General features: G+C 43.7%; 1 protein-coding gene across 1 annotated transcript in view; it reads left to right on the top strand.

Moving 5' to 3' along the window:
- Positions 1 to 22214, top strand: part of LOC115315237 (venom metalloproteinase antarease-like TtrivMP_A) — a 107378-nt gene that overhangs the window by 46393 nt on the left and 38771 nt on the right. Inside the window, exons 10-11 of the mRNA XM_040217619.1 lie at positions 16418 to 16529; positions 19260 to 19424. Of these exons, the coding sequence (XP_040073553.1) occupies positions 16418 to 16529; positions 19260 to 19424 (277 nt within the window). The remainder of the gene's footprint in view (positions 1 to 16417; positions 16530 to 19259; positions 19425 to 22214) is intronic.

The following is a 22214-nucleotide window of genomic DNA, read 5'->3' as shown; positions in this document are numbered from 1 at the left end:
ACCTGCTGTGCCGTCCTTTAAACAGAGGATCCCCGGCGGAGCTTTGAATCAAGGATCACCACGCCTGTGTCGATCACTTCCGTGAGCACCGCATCAAGAAGTTGCCGCTTGTGTGCACTAATGGCTCTCGCATATAACCTCCGCAGGATGTGCACGCATCCTTGGTTTCGATTCAGTGCCGTTGGAGATCGGGGTTCCCAGGTCTTTCTGTGAACATCAGCGAGAAGGGCTCCAGCAGGGGCTTTAGATACTTCTTCTGCGAGCTGCTACCGGTACACTCATCCACCGCCTTGTTGACTTTGCCAGGGGAAGAGGAATCTGTCCGTAAAGTTCAACGGAATTGTGTCCCGTGGATAATGGGTACTGATACTTCCGGCATATACACAAACCGTTGCCTGCGATTCTTGCTGTGGAAAGAGATTCGCAATCTCACGGCACATGCAGCAGGTAGTACAAGTACCGACGCTACCTTCAAGTTTACACCTGCTGTCCGGAAAAAGTTTTTTTTTTCCTTTTGCAAACCTCGAATATCGAATCTCCAATAAGTGATGTCTTAGCACGAGTGTCGAGGAGCGCGGCGATTGGAGCGCCGAGCACAGTAACTGTCATACGTGGCTCCATTGTCTTAGTTGTGGATTCGGTTCAACGTACCGTGGGGACGAGTATTACCGATTTTCTTGCTCGGGTGTTGTTGCAGTCGGGGCCCGGGGGGCGCTGGCAAGGGACCCTAGGCGATTTTCCTTCCACGGCAGCCATCTTTGATGTTGCGAAGTCGAGACCATCGTTGGCCCCTGAAGTCCTGCCCGGACCGGGCCTCCTCCCGCCGTTCCACTTGAAGGGAACTGCGTTAGAATTAAACGCAGAAACAGACGTGCCGCTCGCATCATTACCGATGCGGGCCTCAAAGGACATCCCGCCATCCGCCTTAACGACGGACGCGCCGATTACCTGATGACCACGACCATGCCGGGCGGGTTTCCGAAGATACCCCGCAAAAGAAGGCGCAACAGGAGTCTTATAACCATGAGAGGGGGGGGGGGGGGGGGGGGGGGAAGCACGGCCTCCGGAGGTGACCGCTGAAGCGGACCCAACGGGTATGTCAAGACTGGCAGTGACTTGACCAGGCCTATTTAGGGATAACAACGAGAGACCCTCCGGGCTTCTCATGACCGTGATTGCGGTTGACCAGTCGAAGTAATAGAATGAATTGTTTAATGAAGGAGCCGTTAACCTGGCCACCTGGTGCAGCACTCAACGTCATGGCAGTCTGCGAGAGGAATTAGACGGGCTCTGCATGAGTACCGAAGTACCGCTCGCATCTCGAATCCTAGACGTAAGCTGTCGAATGTGACCAAATACTACTAAGGGCTTTGAGCACATTGAGTCGTTTTTGAATGACGCCTGACATAATGCCAATCGTTGTAAGTCATTCGACGGAAGCTCAGGAAACTTAGGAAGCGACTGAAACTGTACAAGACACAGGGCGAATCAAAACACGGAGGAGTTATTACCCTGCTGTGTTCAACACAAGAAGATTCTCCCGCGGCATGGCTCTTGTTCACGCTTGCCGACGGTCACCGTATTGGGGAAACTCAAACAAATGGATGTTTTCGGTGTTTTTGTAGTTGCCGCGACATCCCGTGGGCGCAAAATGTTTTCGGCATGCCGATCCACCGAATAAACACGCCCGCGCGTACGTTTTAATACAAGGAAGGGCAGATGGGTCAGGCGTGGGGTGAAGAAAAATGAAAGACGTTTACAACTAAAGGCTCTGTTATACTCCGACGTAACGCGTGCGCGCGCGCGAGCGCGTCACAGCGACGTCACGTCGGCGAAAACCCGACGCTCTATACTCCGGCGTCGTGGCGTAACCGGCGCGACCGGCGGCATTCGACGCAGCCTGACCGCCTCGACGCCAAAATGGAGCATGCCGTATTCCGCGCCGGCCGCGCCAGCGACGCCGGACCAGGATGCATCACGCGCTGGCTCCCGGCAGCCCTCGCGCGGGAAGCGCGGCGAATACGAGCAATAGCAGACGACGGGAGCACCACTCCGTGTGGCGTCATGTTTGAAGAATCGGACTCGGTCGGTCGAGGAGCTGATCGAGGGAATTCGTCCTCATCCGTGTGTCTACGACTCAAGGAAGCTTGAGTACCGTAGAAAGGGCGCTTGTCAAAGATGTACCGTATGTACATTGACCGCCAACACTTGCGGCGCAGGCGGTGCACCAACAGTGCAAGCGCGAGTTTTCATCGTGCAAGGTACGTCCACGCCATCGCTCGAACTTGGCGCTCGAGAAGCGCGAGACTTTTCGTCTGCTATTCGAAACGAAAATGAACCGGAAGTGGCGCACTCTCGCAGGAAACGTGCCCTCGTAGTCAGATTCTCCACATGCGCCACGCCGGCGGCCCACCGACGCACAGCCGCGGGAATCGTCAGGGCCGCCGGAGTATAAAGAGAGCGAATTTTTGACTCGCGCGGCGTGACTGACGTGACGTAGCCGACTTCGGCCGGCGTTCGCCTGCGCGCGCGTTACGTCGGAGTATAACAGAGCCTTAACTCTCTGTAACGCCGAATTAGAGCGCAGCTCTTGAGTAGGAGGAGGGAAGGGTGCTGAGGTTCACGTGTTATTGGGGGAGGGGTGGTCACGTGACCTTGGATGGGTCACATGACCCCCTCGCCAAGGTCACGTGGGAGTCACGTGACCTGTGGGTGTCACGTGACCTCGGGGGGTCACCTGACCTCCAGAGAAATTTTTCCGCTAGATTTAGCGGGAAAATTTTTTCGCTAGATTTAGCGGGGAAATGTTTCCGCTAGATTTAGTGGGGAAATTTTTCCGCTGGATTTAGCGGGGAAATTTTTCCGCTAGATTTAGCGGGGAAATTATTCCGCTAGATCTAGCGGAGAAATTTTTCCGCTAGATTTAGCGGAGAAAATATTCCGCTAGATTTAGCGGGGAAATTTTTCTGCTAGATTTAGCGGGGAAATTTTTCCGCTAGATTTAGCGGGGAAATCTTTCCGCTAGTTTAGCGGGGAAATTTCCCCAAGCGGGGAATTTTTCCGCTAGATTTAGCGGGGAAATTTTTCAGCTAGATATAGCGGGGAAATTTTTCCGCTAGATTTAGCGGGGCAATTTTTCCGCTACATTTAGCGGGGAAATTTTTCCGCTAAATTTAGCGAGGAAATTTTTCCGCTAGATTTAGCGGGGACATTTTTCTGCTAGATTTAGAGGGGAAATTTACCCATAATGCACCGCGCGGTTACGCCGACGGCGACGCCGACGCCGCTCAAGCCGGAAACGGGCGCCTAAGAGCTGCGCTCTAAAACAAAGAAACATTGCCAACAGCTCCGACGGCCGCTCCCAATCTGAAGAGAAACGGATGCGCAGTCAGCGGGTTTGCGGCACGGCGGGCGCCACCTCCGCCACCACCGCCACCGTAGACAAACCAACCGCTGGGCGAGCGGGACACGCCGACGGCAGCGCCGGTAGCATCGAAGGCCACAGCCGCCTGCCGCCAAGGCCATGGACCCTACCGTCCGCCATCTTTGCATGCTTATTCGCAAGCGCTGAGGCCTTCCTATTCTAGTAGGTGTTGAGCAGGGCCGGTCGCCCCAATCCCCGCTGAGGAGAGTGGAGAGAGAGTTTCGGGGGGGAGGGGGGGGCGAACTGATGGCGCCTTCCATTTCTTATTAAGCCTCTTCCGGCTCGCGCTTTGTTTTATGGACGATCTCGTTGACTTTAAATTTTCTCTCAATCAGCGATATTGGGATACCCTGCGAACAGGTTCTCACTGCAGCATCTGCCTTCGATGACGAATTGGTTGTTTCAGCTCGTATTAGGGCAGCCGTCTCAATGGAAACATCAGCTGGCGACTTATATGTTTTCCAAATTAGCAGCCGTCAATTTGTGCTTCCTGTGTGGCGTCCGTCCACCAGCCATAGTGGCGACACTGGCTTGCGTGCCTTCCGTAGTCGGCGTTTTCTCCGCCGCCGTGGCCGAAAGCATGGTAAGGTCGTCTGCATTTGTTGCCTCCATTTCCTCGTGGTCCATCATCGGTATGTTTGCAGTTGATATCATGGGCCTTTTAATCTTGTTCGTGTAGCTTGGCACGTAGTCCTCTTTTGCATGTCCATCCTCACGGCGCTCCCGGCACCGGGGTGTCTTACATTGACGGGCTTTGAATTCCAGCTGCTAACAGCGGAGACCAACAGGCGGTCAAGCCGCCACAAAGAAAAGAACCCAGTAGCCGGTGACTGTCACCTTGTGCGGCAGGCGACTACATCCTAAAGAATGAGCTTCGTTATCCTGCTCGAAGTCTCGATTTCGTAATCTCCACACGGCACCCATAACACTTGCCTTTGAATTTACTGAAGCCTGGCGAAGGGCTGGAAGGCGCCGCTCGCCTCCTGGTCGTTCATGTATGTTGGCCACCAATGGAATCGAAGCGATGCCTCGGTCACATTGGGGTCCGGGATTACGCACTCTCTCTCCCTAAGAGTTAACTCTGCGTGAAAAGTCAGACAGTCACACGACGACGCATTGTGCCGCGTGAACACCCACGCGTGGTTGAGATATAATGCGCCAAGTTTCGCCACGTTCTTACTTTCAAAAGCGGCGTTTAGAAAGTTCCCCAAGTCGCCTGTCTGGTAGAGTTTTGCCTTGGGGTGTCCATAAAGGAACGCGGCCGTTCTCAGCCGCTTGCCGGAAGAGAGGGCCTGGAGGGTCATTCGGCTATCTTTCCTCTCCAAGTGAGTGGTTTCAGGCGATGCCACCGCGCTCTTCTAATTCATGTTTCTCGGTTTGTCCCATAGGAGCTCGGTAAACACCTAACCGTCACACACAAGTGCGTGCGCGCTTGTCTGTTTAAACATGTATATTCACTTCCTGAAACAACTGTTTAAATGTCTCCTTAACAAATATAAACCATCGTTCCTGAAATAACGTTTTTCATACAGTATGAAACTTAAAATATAAAAAGACACAATTTTTTTTTTGCGTGAAAGTAAATATACCTAAAAATATAAATGCATTTCGAAGCCTTTTGCTGAGGTGAATTTATTTACAGAAATAATAAATACTATAGGTAGAAACAACTATTTTTTTCCGCCTGGTTAGCTTTGAAAGGAGAATTATTTTTTTTATTTTTACTGAGACGATTAGTTATGACCACGGATAACAATATTGACTTGCTGAATCACGCTTCCTTGTTTGGTCGGAAGTTCTCAATAGAATCCCACATCATGCAGTGAACTGGGTGAACCACTGTGAAGGTTGAGCGACTACGTCTGAATGGTACGTTCTGGTACGATTGGAGGCGTTATTCGAATAAGGTATTTTTTAACCTTTTGATAAAAGTCTGCAGCTTGGTTTCTATTGTACCCAGAAAGCGCAAAACCACAAAATTTGAATTAACTCGCTTTCCAAACGCACGTGGCATGATTGAAAGTAATGCGGACATTTCGTGCAATCTTCCAAGCCCTGGGAATTCTCTCTACCTGCCAGAAAACAATGCCGTGCATCTGGTAACCTCTCGTGAATGTTATGTCAGCGCAACGGGTGTCAAGTTTTATCGTAACGCTGTTATGCTGGATTCGCCATAACCAAATATGAAATAAGCTTAAGCGTCTGTCCTTAGTTTATCAGTATAAGGTAACAGTTTAGCGAAGGCAGTAAGCGCAATCAAATCTTTCTGATTGTGGCTCGTCTCTGCGGGTGAGTAATCGCGCCTGCCACATATGCGCGTTTGGAGCTTCCTATACGTTTCATGTAACATCAAGGTTTTTTAAGTGTTAAACGCATTCCTCGGTAGAGTAATAACGCTTCGGCGACTCAAGAAAGAGACTGTTCAATACAGTTGAATCCTATAAAACGCTGTTCTCATGTTTATTTAACAGCAACACAAACAAAGAATATTTCTTGATCATCTTGGGGCTAACAGCTGGGAGCGGGATGACAAGTTGTGCTGCAGACAGGCATGGATTTTATTTATTTGGTTCAGTACTCTTGAGCAGTCTCCCGTCACCGTTTATTGAGCCAAAAGCGCGCACCTGACTCAGGTGCCTTTAACGTATAAATTTACATCGCCCGGCTACCCGTAAAAACATGAACGGATCACATCTATTACGCCGAGCGGTTTCTTTAATGAAGCTGCAGCTGCCCCATGCAATTCTCCTTTTGTTCCGGTCTGGATTGAATACGCAATGTTTGATTGCTGATTTGTTTCGGTTTGATAAACATACTGGGTTTGTTCCGGTTTTGCTCATATTTATTATTTTATTTGTGAATTTGGATATGGTTTGACACCCTGTTGTTCAAGCTCGAAAGCAATTTACATTAAACAATCATTTGCTTAACCTCTAAGTTTATTTCGCCCTCCACTCAATTTACGGTGATTTATCTTTTAATATATTAACTATAAGGTAGCGGGCACGCCCTCATTTAACTTGACAGGAAAACGCAGTATTCGCGTTCAGTTCCTCCTTTAAAAAAATTCTGGATGATCCAAGTGTCCCTGCGAAGATTTATTTCTCATCCTTCCGTAAAAAACTAAATGTTACGCCCCATATTATTCTGTAATCTTGAGGTACTTATCCTGGGTTGTTGAAAATATGTGGCAGCCCGTATGGAAATTTTATATCTGGGCCATATCTGGCCATATCAAACATTATATGATTATATACGGCCTATATACAACCTTATCTGGCGTATATACAGACTTATCTGGCGTATATACAGCCTGATATGGTGTATATACAGACATATCTGGCGTATATACAGACTTATCTGGCGTATATACAGCTTGATATGCCGTATATACAGACTTATCTGGCGTATATACAGACTTATCTGGCCGGCCGGTTTTCAATATAACTAAAAATTAAAAAAAAGTAAAAAAATAATTTTTTTGTTAGCAAACACTGATTGACTCATTGTTCGCGAGCTAAATATTAACACAAATAATCCCGAACTTCAGCTTTGACAAGCTTAAGTTAGATTATTTGTGCTAGTTTTCACGAGGATTTCAATGTAGCTTAATTATTTCAAAGTGTTAACATTACGCCCGAATAGACGATTTACTAAATCCCCCAAGCGCTTCGACCCGTACTCGAGAAATCATGTGGACGGTGTTTCTTCAGCTGCCTAGTGATCGAAAATTTCGGGTAATTCTATGGTTACACAGGTTTGAGTGTAATTCGGAGTGTAATTCGGGGTCACCCGGAAAAAGTGCGGTACAGAACCCAAGTACCGCCAATGTCAGTACTGTGCATTCTGTCCAACCTTCAACCTGGATACGCTGCAGACATATCTCTTATATTATTATCATTCTCGTACAACTTCAAAGACGCTTATATTAAGTTAGAAACGCTATAAATGTCATAAACAGCTCCGCTGAATCCGAGCTAAATCCCGGTTTTGGTTGTTGTAATTTCTCGGCTTTTAAGTAATTCCAGCTAAAACAACAGTCACGAGAATGATAATATGGTAAGAGATTTCGGCGGCTCAGCCTGTTTGAAGGTTGGACAGAATGCACAGTATCATAAACGCTGCCATTGGCGAGAAAATTTAAAAGTGATATGACAGGTACTTGAGCCCTATGGGACGCATGTTCAGGGTGACTACGAATTACACTCGAAACTGTGTAACCATGGAATTGGTCAAAACTAGCGATCACTAAGGAAGGATCACCGTTTCCATAACTCCTCGAGTGCGGGAGAATAGTAGACAATAAAAAGTTATAAAGTGCTGATTTCAGGCTTGTGTCCTTTTGAAATGCCTGGCCAGATCTGGAATTTCCTTACTAAGCCAGATCTGGGATTTCCATACCTGACCAGGGTTATCAGGCTATATCTGGCAGATATACCATATCAGGGTATATGTGGCCAATTTTTGATATGGCCATATCTGAAATCTTCAGATCTGGCCAGATATAAATTTTTTGTAACACCAAAAAATGATGCAAGATTTGTGTGTAACCACTAGTGGTTACACACAAATCTTGCATCATTTTTTGGTGTTATTCCGAAGACGATCGGATGAAGTCATTACCCTTCGTGAACATATATCTCGGAAACAACAACTTTTGCGTACATATTTATTATTTTTTCATGATTAGTTACACCTGATAAACAGTTGTCTACATTTTAGACACAGAAGTGCTAAGCTGCTTGGTGCAACAAAAAAAAGGCCCAAAATATACAGTCAAATAGACCCTCTTTTATGGGAAATGCGAAGAAAACCTAATATTACAACTTTATGATATTGGATAGTATATGGCCAAAATTCTGTAAATAGCTTAACTAGTCCGAAATACATTGGGCACTTTTTATGGGCCCTGTTTTCAGCGTATTTCGGCCAGTAATAATTACTAGTTAATAAAAAATTAAGGAGGAAATTTAGGGAATATCAACAAAAACAAGAAGGCTTCGAATTAGTCATAGTTGGTCCAGCCTGCTATAGTCCGAAGGCGACGGTCTGCGACTAGTTATACATAGTCCGCAAGTTACGATCGATGGAGAGTGAACCTTAGTAGCATACTATAGTACGCTACTAAGTTACCACTCATACTTAGCATACTTTTTTCGCAGGCGACCATCGGCGGTGTGTGGTACATAGTCCAGCATAGCTATTCCACCGGCGATCGTCGTTACGCGCAACTGGCTCCCAAATAACGAAGCATATAACCGCCCGTGAACTCACGGCATCACGGGTTGATCGTAGCGAGGGTTCTGTACTTTACCGGTAAATACCAATGAACCCCGAAAGCTTTCCCGCAAGACAGTTTCATCAAAATCGGTGAAAACCACAAAACCCCAAATTAATGCTGTCATTGAAAAAGAAAAAAAAAAAGCTCAACTTTACTGGAAGAAATATTTTATCCAGAGCTTTATTATATGTTCATTCAGAACGCAGCCCCGAAATGCACGTCTCTAAGGCTGTCTCTTTCTTTGGAACCCTATACCTTATATCCTGTCTTTCTGTTATCGGTGCAGGGACATTTTCAGAGTATTCGGGTTACGGGTTTGTTTCCTAGAAGTACGGAAGTATTATGCCCCTATTATAATTTCGACAAAAAAGCCCCCATGAACCCTGATTTAGAGTGTGATGCTACAGATTTATACAAAAAAACATCGGATCTGTGAAACAACAACCGGAAAAACACCCTAGCACCCGCATCCCAATAACAATAAACCCCGAAAACGCGGAACTCTAATCATAAGGTACCAAGGGAATCTTAGTGATGTACCAACAAACTCAAATTGCCACTTTACTACAGCTTATTTCTTGTGCAACGAGCCCTTCTGTGATCACTGCTCTTCCTTTTATTATTCCGGGCATTCTAGTGAGCCTGGCGGCCCAATACATCTGCTGTGCAAGGGTAGCCTCTTGGCACATCAAACAGGGTGCTTGTCCTCAATAATTGCTTGACCTGGTGAGACTTTTGGCATCCTCGACGGTACACTCCAAGAGAATTTGCAAAGTCCTACGCTCGGAATACTGCCGACAAGCCCGGTTTCTTAAAGATTGTTTGTGGACGGTGTGTGCCGCACAAAAGGGCGCCCCACGGAGAGACCGACTGTCCTTCTTTGATTTGAACAGGTCAGTGCGAGAGGTAGCCGAGTTTTTTGTGGCAGCAAATTCGATGGAAGTTGCCAATAAGTAGTTTTTCCTCCTTTGGGAGTATACAAACATCACCTACAATAGGCAAGGTCCTCAGCCTTGGTCCCAAATTTCTGCACGCCGTCGACTCTCCAGCCTCCTCAGCTTCTGAAGTTATCTCGAAGTGAGTCCAGCAGAGTGGATGAAGGCTTTATGAGTTGGCGAATGTGTAGATGCTCTTTGCAGCATGCCAGCCCGCACCACACGTCTTCATGATCCCCATCCAATGGTCAGATTTGCATTGAACAATCAGGTACGCATACCACAACCAGACAAGGCAGGACCCTTTGTGCTCATTTCTGAACGAATGTTCCAAGACAGAGCTAATGCGGCCGAGAACAAGAACTTTCGCCCAGAGCCTGCTTCCCTCAAAGAGGCTAAACCTAGCGCAGTGAACCTCTGTTCTACGATGTGTTGCCTCAGCTGGCCGCCAGCATCAAGAAAGCGGAAGGGTTGCACCTCCAGGTATTATTCTATGCCAAGACACAGAAGGAGGCCTGCCCATTCCAGGCTATTGTCACGGAGCGAGATATTTTAGCGCCATATGGCTGCCTACCTCCAAAGGCACCTCTCCAGTTTAAACCACTTGCATCCGTTTCTGGTCCGCAATTCTAAGGCAGTGGTGCAATCACTGCGGTTGGAGAAATATGGTCATTATAAGATTTTTAGTGTGGTTGTTCAAGATCTTTTTTATTCCATCCCTCATCCACTTCTGCTTGCCGCGGTTCAATCGTGTATTCAAAGTAACGGCGAGCTCGCATTTCGAAATGCTACCGGCATCTCCATCGAGGACTTCCTAGAGCTTTTAATTTTCTACCTTAAGACTACGTACATCGGATGGAGGGACTACCTTTACCTCCAAAAGTAAGGTGTATGTATTGGGTCGTGCGTTGCCCCTGTTTTCGGCGACATCTTCGTGTACAGGTTCCATCAAAGTATCCATGATTCCCTCAGTTCAATGCCTGTACGAAAACTGTTTCGATATGTTGACGACGTTTTGATTGTGTACGAGACGGGGTGGAAGGTGATGTTGTACATCAGGTAGTCGAGACCTTCGTTAAGTTCTGTTGGGGAGTAATGTATACGTTCGAGAAACCCAAGGATGGGACCCAGCAATTTTTAGATTTATCGCTATCGGCCCACACAAATCAACTATGCTGGTCGTACTCTCCCCTGTCAAAAAAGACCGTTGTGCCCTGCACATCCTCCCGCTCTCAGATCGTAAAAAGTGGCATAGCCATGTCCATTCTAGGCTCGGCCTTGGAAAAATCGTGTTTTTATACTTTAAAGGCCAGTTGTTCCTCTAAACTTAAACGCCTTAAGGCATACGGTTAGCCTCACGCAGTTGTAATAGAGGACATGGTGTCATTGCTGGAGAAGGTTAAAAGGGATGGTAGCAGCAGGAAAAATATAGAAAAGAAGCGTCCAGTCGTAGACCCGTACCTGCATACACTGTCTCACAATTTAAAGCAAATCGCAAACAGGTATGATCTTCCCGTGAAGCTTCGCCCCCCTCCCCCACCCCCCCCCCCCCCAAACGTTAGCCAAGATCTGCACAAATGTGGGCTACATCCTTGACAATTGTTCACGAGCCGAATGCCAAAAGAAGCACAAGAACATGCTTTTACCTGCACGGACGGTGTAGCCTACAAGATCCCTCTGACGTGTGGCAGATGCTACATAGGCCAGACTGAACGATGCCTCAACGACCGAATACAGAACATTTCTATTCACTTCAATCCACCTGCCTACACACTGTCGGTCCTGCCAGTGCACAGCGACTTTTGGTGAAAGAACTGTCCTTGGGAGATTTCAAGACAGGACTACTCATGAGATCCACGAGGCCTTTCAAATTCAGAAAAAAGGACACCAATGCGTCAGTCATCCGTCCCTATTACTGAGTGCTAAGGAGGTGTCTTCTCTGGACACCGACTATTCGCAGCAACTTTGGCCGGCCAGGCGTGGAAGTGTCGTTTTCTACTTTTTTCTCTTTTCCCCTTTCTTTAGTTCTCTTTTTTATTATTTTCTTTTTTTTATTCTTTTTCAATCATGTACATATTTTCTTCCCCTTTCTTTTTGTTTTGTATTTTTTTCACTTCACGTGGGGTTCTATTTTCGTGGCTTCTTTTACCTCCTTTTCTCCTCTTTATAAATAAATCAGTTAGGAGTCAGCGTTCTTTTGTACTACTACTTGTCTCTTCCTCCGACGTTTTGTGCGCTGTTTTATCTTAGTACCAAGCGATAGAGCAGATCGCATGTAGCGTCACTACTTCAGACAACAGTCAATAGATACCGTAAAGAGCAGGATAAACCTCCTATCTTCGCTATTACTTCAGTTACGACAATACGGTTCTCGCAAACCAAGAGCACAAATAACTTTTGGACCTACACGCACCCACAAAAAAGGCGGAACGCATAAAAAACCTCTCATCAAAGAATGCCCATGAGACACTGCACTCCTGAAAAAGATTAAACTTGCCTTGATATTTGATGAACCCGGAAAGCATGAGTGTGTGTTTTGAGTGCAGCGCGTCCTAATCCACCTATATCTTCCGGTAACCAAACATTACAAATTATAACGTGACGCTAATGCACGAATGAAATATTCTGTGTTCCCTGTATTTACTAGATTGAACAAACGAAGTTGATATTTTTTAAAGAAAATTGGGAAATACAAGTGTGGGAAGCATTTTATCAGACAGTTATAATGTAATTATTTGTGACTGTATCGTAAGTAATGTAAATAAATAATAGAATTATTAACGTGTATGAGCCGAATGATAATAAAAATAGAGAAGTGTCTCTTGAGAGTATTCTGCCTTACTTAGAATGTGAAAGAAAGTTGTACTGTTGGGTGACTTCAATTGCGTTTACGAAGCTACTGTTAGGGTCATCAATATTGAGCAGTATGATACTTGCGCAAAATATTTAAAACAAATGACATCATATATTTAAAAGTAAATATTAGACAGAAGTTTGTCTGGCTGGGGAAATAATTATCAAAATACGACGACCACCAATGCCTAAATCAGGGGCCCAACGTTTCAAAACCGGTTCGACTTCTTCAGGGTCGACTATGGAGGAAAGGAGCCGCAATCTTCTTTTTCCTCTATGACGGTGGCGAATGTGCACGATCCTATCATATTTTGTATTCATGATGTGGCGAACAATCAAAGAGGCAGTGCAAATTTGCGCTTTGCACATTTCCATTCGACGAGTGGTTCTCATCTTGACAGAATTTACGTGTCGATCGAAATATTGACTGGACATGAGAAATACGATATGTTTTCCTTTTTTAACACGCTTTAGTTTCCTTTTTATTGGTGGGCAACTTAAAAAAAGTTTAAGTTTTAGTGGGATGTGTGAAAGTTTAAAAACAGCATTCTGGAGGATGAGGTTAACGATGAAACAGTAGATAAACTGATCAGTATGACACAGGGGGGCGACGGAAGCGCACCTGAAAAATTAAACAATCTTCAAAATGTTCGTTAAAACTTCGACCGTTCGAGCGCTCCAGTCGGTTAGTTTACTGGAAGAAAATCGACGATAAATTTTTTCTGGAAGATTTTGAGACAGTCCGTATATTCAAATGCGAATATCGGGGAAGGTTAGTGAAGGACATTAGGTTAGTAAAGAACAAGATTGTCACGAATGACAAATGATGAGGCGGCGAATAACTGAAGAAACTAAACGTCTAATAGCGAAATTGTGCCAAAACAAAAACAGAGAAAGGCTAGCGTCGCAGGCTTCGATGTCGGCGAAACAGCAGGATCGAGCGCTGGGGTGAGACTGGCTTTGGCTCGCCACGTGAAGCCCCTAATGTACACGCGTGGGCTTCTGGGATAATTGGCGTGGAAAATTCGACACGTAGAACGTTCGGACTTAGAATAAGCAACAATGTTCTCGAATTCACCAAAACATTAAACTGAAAGAATAAATAAAATACGAGTAACTCCCAGTAATCGAACCGTGGCTCTTCGCGCGGGAGGCAAGCACGACAACCGGCAGTCCACGGTCGCGCTGCCTACTTGGCCAGCTGCGCGCGCGGCAATATCACGTACAGAAAGCATAGAAATATAGACCGTTTTCATGTGACGATTGTCGTGGTAAAATAAGACGTAGTTGGGTTGGCCGACGAAACCGAGAGTAAACTTTTTATGCATAACAACAATAAAAACGTATAGCCAACGAAAAAGTATAACTATTGGCACAAACCCATAGATATCTTGCGCCTTTTCATCGGCAAATAAAGTGATTTGCTACATCGCCCCAACTCAGCTACATCAAAAGTAAACATGGTGGCCACCGCGAAAAAAAAGTCTATAGAGGTTACTTTGCACGCGCTTGTGCCGAAAGACATACTTTGGATGAGCGTCCCACCAGAAAGCATTAACGTCTCAGTCTGGACATGTAAAGAGAAGAAAACGTGGAACAGAAAAACAGGATGCATTGGTCATTCGAGTAGCGTTTACGAAGTCATTTAGAGAGCATCCGTTGAATGCTACACCAATCTTTTCCAGGGGAAGGGACATGAGAATGTCGCAAAGCTTCAAGTGTATCTGGCGGTTATGCGTATTCTTTATGACGAGATAAAGGAGAGGCTAAAAGGGCCATTAGGCGTGGCCTAAATTTCACCCGCAATCGATCGTTTTCCGACTAAACACTCTCCAGGACCCAAGGATTTGACTGCGGAAATATATTGGAATTGCGAAAACGTCCTGGTTGGGTTCCTTCATCCAGTGGTACTTAAAGCACGCAAAACAAACTGAAAACTTCATTCATCAATAAAAGCGTACTGTGCTAATCCCAAGTGTCGGTGATGATGAAAAGCTACAAGACTATAAAGACCTATCGAGCAATAGCGGTCAGTAAAGTGGATCATATAAAATTGATTCAAATTTTCGCCAGAATATTACCGAAATTATTTGTGAAATAATCGGAGAGTACCAGACCTGATTCATTAAAGGAAGGTGTACTGTAACAACCATTTACTTCGCAAAATGTATATTAGATTTATGTGAGGAGTATCTGGATCAGGTGGAATTGCTTCAGACCTTTAACTTTAATAATAACTTTAACAATAACTTTATTTATTTCCTTCGATCATGATGGGTGCACCAAAAAGAAAATAAAAAGCTGCCGTAGGCAGCTTGACTTGTTTTCGGGCCCTTGAGACTACTCAAGCACAAGCATGCGCATAATTTGCAAAAGACAACTTATTGAGTAAGAACATCTCATGAACTGTGTATCGTATTAAAAAAAAAAGCACATAATTGCTTACAACACTTTCCTTGGTCTCACCTTATATCGCGTGCAACACTGTGTATGGTATAAAATATTAAAACGTGAAAATGTGTGCAAATTTATTATATGTTTTCTTCAAGTACCAGAGACCGGATGTACCACCCAGATTAACGGACGTACAACAGCGCGGAATAATGTATTGTTTGCCGTTAAACAAGCCTCCGCGATGTCACCTTTATTGTTTAGAATTTATAAAGAGCCTTTTTGTGAAAATGCTTTTAAGAACAATATACATCCGGATCCAAGCTCAAAAGTAGAGAGAGATCGAACTGGTTGCATATTTAGACTTCGAAGCCTCATTTTATAAGGGTTAGGCAAGCATTTCAGAAGTGGCGGAAAAACTGAAATTAGTTTATGAGGTATCAAGTGCGGCTGTCGTCTTTGCCATAGAACGTGGGCTATGGAACCTGATATGTGCAATGGTACCACTTTTACGCCAACGCAAACTGAATATTCGGTAGTTCCGTCGCTGCGCAGTAGAGGACCAAATGTTTAGTGATCCACTGTTGCCGAGAAATATGGGGGAGGTACGTTTTCTCAATATTTTGGCGCGCTACTGCTTGTAGCGTTCTTTTAAATGTTGGGTCTTGTGATATGCTTTAAATCGTAACGTGCACCACTGTGAATTTACAAAAGCTGCGGCGGGACTTTGCTGTTTTTATGTGGAGTTCGGGATAGGAAAGAAGTTGCCGCGCCACCCTATTTTATATCGTTAGAAAAGGAGGGCCTTTTTTGCATGTTTTTTTTTTTTTTATCATACGCACACCATCTTGCAGCACGTGGAGCGAAAGCTCGCGCTGCAGAACCTAAGAGTCCTCAAATCAATCTCCACCCCTACCCGCTTCGATGTGGATGAGCATCGTACCGGCGTGCGGTCGTGCTTCACTACTGCGTGGTGCACGTTAAATACCCCAGACTAGCGGTTATACTCCGCTGGCCAGATTTATTTTCTACAGCTGAAACACCAGAAGACCATTGAGGCTGACTAACTTCCGGCTGTATAAACATTCTCAACATTATTATTATTATTTTGATCAAACCATCCCCTTTCTGCGCGCTGTAATCCAGACCAGGTTGCCAGTAGAGAGTTTTTCTTTCGTTGTTTCTTCGTGATGGTATAAGCAAAGCAGGATAGGTAGCCTTCTTCGCGAACTAATTGATGTATTTTATATTCTTGTCTCTGCGTTTTTGTCTGGTGTATTTCTCAAGCGCTAAATAAAAGTCGTTAACTTTTATTTGGCCCCCTGGCAGTATAAGTCACCTGCACAGAGAGCGTAAATGTAGCTTTCACAGATTTTTTTAAACAAATCTGTAAATAAAACAAAAAAACACCCTCTATTTCTTCTTACATCTCACTAAGATGATCGCTGAAATATGTTTTGTCTCGGAGACTTGGCAAAAAAACTTAAACAAACCTGCGTTTTTTTTTTTCGTTCTTTTTTTTCTTTCGCTTAGGTCTCGCATACCTTAACGGACTCTGCACAGAAGAATCACGTTTCGGTATAGTGGAAGATTACGCTCATACGTACTTCATGGTTTCCACCGCTGCCCACGAAATGGGACACATGTAAGTCTTTCTGCAATATTATCTTAGAGTTCTGTTCACTGGTAAAGCATTCTTAAAAGCAGAGTTTTGTGAATGATGCATAAGAACAATTATTAACTAAGAATAAAAAGTGGTATTTTTATATTAATTTTTTTATCTACTTGTTTTTTATATGAAATTGAGTATTGCAGAACCCACCTTTAGGTTAATTGAAACGGTATGTAGAAACTGCCCTAACGGACGAATTTAATGCACCGGTGAGTCTCATAGTCGATATTGCTATAAGACAGACTCCTATGAATAAAATTTTAAAATCACGTAGTTATATCTGTGGACTTACCAATTATAAATAGGTCAAGACAATCATTTTATCTAATAAACTATTCTACATACAATATTTCACGAGCTTATATATATATAAAATATAACATTTATAATATATTGAATAAAAATATCGCCACATAAAAATAATAGCCAAAACAAAATGTCCTATATGAGCCAGCTGCAGGCACATCATGGTAGACAATCAAAACGAAACGTCAAAATAAAAATAAAGTTAGAGCGGGTTGATAAAGATGATTTGAAAAAAACACTGAAGAATAAAACATGTAGGAAAAGGACGAACAAAAGAGCTAGTTTTTTAAGCAAGCAACAGACATTTAATGATGCCACCATCATTGCCGTAAGCCCTTTCATTCCCTGCCTCATGAAAATCCTTCAGAAAAAAAAAAAAAACCTGTGAGAAATAAGAGTCTGTTAAGGCAGATGAGAAAAAGAAGAATGTAAGCGAACTGCTCAGTTATCAGAAGGGAAAGAAAAGGAATCAGTACGGAAGAAAGATTTAGAAATATTACTTGAAAACGAGAGTGTCGATGAATTAGATGCGAATACACTAAAGGATAAAAACATAGAGGATGGGGGAAAAAGACAAAATTTATTTTATTTAGTCATGGGGAACGTCAACAAGAACATTTCTACACCTTTATAATCACTGAGAGACAGAAGTCAAACTCTTAAAACCAAAAATGGCCAGATTACTAATACCTCGTCATGATACTTGTGCTTTTTAGAACTCTTAAATTTATAGTAAATTTCACTTTCCTTCACTAATTGCCGTTCTTTTCCCCTTCCAGAACGTTGAAAACTTTAGGGATGATTATTATATTTTGTGTATTTTATCCTGTAGCTAAATGTAAGAAGTTGTGTTTTCGTCCCCATTCTCAAAGTTTTTATCCCTTCATGTACTCGTAAAAAAAAAAATCGAAGAAGAAAAGGGCGGGAATACTTTACACCTGCCACATAAAGTTTATTTCTATCTTGGATAACCATAGAGAAGGCGAAGCAAGCGTCAAATTATCACGGGCCATCCTACAGGATTAAATTATTTATCTTCCCTAGTCTGTCCTTGTATTTCCCGATAGCTTCGGCTCATAGTTCGAACAAATGCGGCTCTGGTCCAAAATTGGCTGAAGAGTGTCACTGGATACTCATTTTACTTTAAGAAAGTGGTCTCTGAGACGAGTGTTGATGCATCTGCCAATAGTGGTGGGACCACCATTCTCATCGTGTTAATGACTATAGACTATTCTCGATGTTTACAAATATAAACTGCCGCTTACGTTCCAAGCGACTTCCGGTTGCTCCGTCTTTCGCAAGCCTGTCGATCTTGCTCACGTTACCATTGCAAGCAAGCATAACTTCTACACGACAACAAAGTCGGAGAATATTTAACCAGGGACTTCGACTGTAGAATTTAACATATCGGAGGACGCAAGTTGGTGTACAAGCATATTCGAAAACTTTTACCAGGTATTACGCCTCTGCGTTTCCTCTTTTTGGCGTTTTCTTTTTTTCGTTTTGAGAACTAGCGGTTTAACGTTTCATCGACATTTCGAGCAGCGGTGCTAAGGTGGGCTTTCATCATTCTTTTCGTAAACCGGAAGTTCTCTGGCAGGTCAAAGACTGGAGCACCGCCTGGTGGCGTCTGCCATGAAAAGGCTCCGTACACCAACACTCGAAGCTGACGTCACGGCGCTGCGGTGGCACTGCTCTTGGCAGCGCGCATGCGCAGACGCTCCACATCACGCGAGTCTGGTTTCTGCGCACGCGCAGCGCCCACGCCTCGCGCGGGCTTGTTTGGAAACAACGGGTCGGCCTATACGCGTCTTGTGGTTTTCCCCCCTTTGTAGCGTTCGTTTTGGGTTTAAGAAACGTTCAAGTTTAAGCACGTCGCCTGCTTTTGTACGCTGTCACCATTCCAATATTTACGAGTACTCAGCACAGCGTTCGAACTCCTCAGCCAAGCACGCGCATATTCGTAGCTTGGGAACGCGAGCGAATCACGCGCAAGCGCACAAACACTGAGAATTGAACCGGCCAGGAGCGTTGTGTGATATAGGATAAGAGTAAGCAGAAAATGGATGAGATAAATTTGAAGCGAAACAGATTTGTTTTAATGACGCGTGATTGATATCGATGTGTTAAATATAGATATATGCGACAGTTTAAAAAAATAAGGTGACAGAAATAACATTTTAACTATGCACCACAGCGTAACAACAGCCGCCTTGATGCTTAATGAGAATAAAGCAATAACTATTTGTTTAGAATATATAAAACTTCTATGTTTTGGTGCGTTGGAAATGTGGAAAGGTATTTACTAACTCATTCTTTCCGTGATGCATCTGCTTGAGAGAGAGTGAATTTTGTGTTGCTCACACTTCAGTCCTCAGCGGCATTTGTCATTCACAGACTCGGAATGCCTCACGATGGGGAGATTCCATCGTACGTTGTTCCAAACGTGACATGGGAACGATGTTCGGCGTCGTCGGGATATCTCATGGCACCTTCACTTGGCGGCAAAAATGAAGGGTTTTTCTCCCACTGTTCTCTGCAACACATGAGGGTTTTTGTAGGGTAAGTAACGTTCCTCTTATTGGCATACGTTTCAGAGGATGTGTTTTTCTCTACGTCCTAAAACGGCCTTCGCTTAAATATTAAAATAATATTTAAGTGCAAAAACTATCACAAACATTAAGGCAGCGGATCAAAAATATTCAAACAATGTGTACGCATTTTAAGGTATTTAGCGAACAACGTAGGGAGAAGAAGAACCGGACAAAAAAGAGCGACTTTTCTGTCCTGTTCTTCTCTCTACTTTTTGCGCTAAATACTTCAATATGTTAGACTACCAACTAGCACAGATGTGAACTTTACTACAATGTGTACGCCACTTGAATATTTTTTGTCTCTGTCTAGACTTCGCAAAATGTAGCCTTCTATCTATACTTCATTTATTCTCAGGTCAGAGCGCAGTCAAATGCTAGAATACATTAAACTACACACGCGTATACTTAACCGGTAAGTTGATGCGAAGTCGCCGAACTCGATTACTTGAGCCGGGAAGGACATCGCACAAAAAGGGAACGAACGGCGTGACATTGCACTTCAAGCGTTGTTTAAATGGCCCTGTAGACTCGTCGCGTCGACTAAGCCCTGACCTTTTGTCACACAATGCATAGAGATATTTTAAACACAATCATCATTTCGACCGCGTTTTACACGCGGGGAGTATAACATAGAAAGTCAAAAGTCAGCGCTAAATGAACAGAAGTTGGGGTGTAGGAATACAGCTTAAACTCGTATAGCACAGCGTTATTCCAAATTTGAACACTCCCAAAAAAAAAAGAGAAAACAAAAGAGAGAGAGAGCAGTTTATTTGACCAGGCAGCCGGTGGTCTCGGGTGCTGGTGGACACCCCCTGCGCGAGGGCAGCGACTCGTTGGGTCAGTGGTCTGACTCAGGTGTAAAGCCGTAGCAAGCCACCACATTTCTTTACGAGATGTACACAGGGAATCTGCATAGTAGCACGTTGCTCACTGCCTATTGAAAGCAGGTCCTGCGAAGTATGGGACATGATAACCTCCTTGGATCCCTCTGGCCCATGCTCATTCTTTTTCAAATCTAGTACTGAAACGCAACCAGAAGTATCCCTTTAAGATCACCGTCTGTACGTGTGCCGTCAATGTTTCCCTCTGACAACCCCGGTGCACTTTTACGTCCTGTAAAAATAATTAACATGTCAACTAAGGGTATGTACACGCCCTATTCGCGGTACTGCGGTAGCCTCAGTTTGCTCCGATTTCTCACTGTACAACTTCAAAGTCACGAAACTGAGGCAACGTGCTTTTGAAGGTTCAGTTAGTACATACACATCATAGAAGAGTTAAAACATATTGTATATGACTTGTAAAATAATCCGCATTTAGTAAAATGGCGCCATTTCAGCGTTTATTATTCTCTTACTGTTAACCAGGAAACCAATATTTAGCGCAGCGATTAAAAATATATATATTTGGCTACACGCTGGCAGCGTTTGAAAATCCTAGCAGGTATAGATGCGAAAAAACAAAACATCCGCATTATTGCGCATTGTGCCGTATTTGCGATTAGTTTTTGCTAACTAACAGCGCCAATACTCCACGCTAATTAATTTGACTCAATTTCTTCTAAGCTTAGTTTGTTATTAAATATTTCTGGACCCGTAGCCGCAGCAGTTGTTTTGGGGGAGTTGCCCAAAATGGGCTAATTTGCCAAATCCGTAAAAACCGCTTCGGTTTGAGTCCGCTTAATATTTTTTTTTTCGAGATGAAATCAAAGGATTCCGAAAGACAAAATTTGTTTTTGTTTTTCTCGGCATTGAATCAACCATATTATATATATATATATATATATATATATATATATATATATATATATATATATATATATATATATATATATATATATATTTTTTTTTTATTTATCTAAAATTTTAAATTATAACCGGGCATGGTCGGCCGAACTTATCTGAAAACAGCCTATAGAGAGCTTGGGATGCGCGAAGCTGAGAAAAAATAGTTATTAAAAAAAAATTTTGACTCAGTTTTATATCAATTATCGTTAAAGGAAAGGCAGCGTTAAATGCAAAGAAAAAGGACACCTAAGTCCAGTACTTCGCCTTCTAGTTTGTTCAAATTATTATAGATAATGCTGATATCTCTTCAGGTCCACCATTTGTTTTCTTACTTTAATATGACATAAAATTGGCTTAACAAACCAATAGGTTTGGCTGCTAGTAACTGTAAAGGTACGCCAGAACATCTTTTTTGCGAATTTTTGCAGTTAATCTTTTAATCTTGATTCTCACCTTTTTCTTCAAACTGAAAGTCTCTTCTTGCAACACTGAACGTATGAAATAAAGGGCAGGAATTGTTACTCTCTGTAGATTGGAGAGATATTTCTCGCCTGATTAAAATTAACTTATTATTGTGTAAATAAAGCTGTGGGAGCTCGCTCCATCTCCTTCTCAGCAGTAGGAACAATTATTCTCAACATACCCTGTTTCATATACAGCGAGTTCAAGCTTACCAGTGACTTTATGCCACTGAGAGTTTAAAAATTTTTTTTAATGCTTTAGCATCTGCTTTAGTTATCATTTTCTCAGAAGCTATTTAGAATTTAGAGATACTAAATAGCATATTGGAAAGAGTACGTTTCTGGTATATAGAAAATGCAGTTAGTTTCAATCGGCTTCGTAAATTGACTGTATTCGTTACAATCAATGTGCAGTTAGTACAGAAAGTAACCCTAGTGTTGGTAAAGCGTTCTTAAGTGTCTGTGGTTTCCGTGCATGCCGTTGGTGCAGGACGGGGATTCCACTCTTCC

The sequence above is a fragment of the Ixodes scapularis genome, unplaced genomic scaffold (assembly GCF_016920785.2).
Source record: "Ixodes scapularis isolate PalLabHiFi unplaced genomic scaffold, ASM1692078v2 PGA_scaffold4__175_contigs__length_147842914, whole genome shotgun sequence".
Classification (NCBI taxonomy): Eukaryota; Metazoa; Arthropoda; class Arachnida; order Ixodida; family Ixodidae; genus Ixodes; species Ixodes scapularis.
This window is presented reverse-complemented; position numbering and strand designations above follow the sequence as displayed.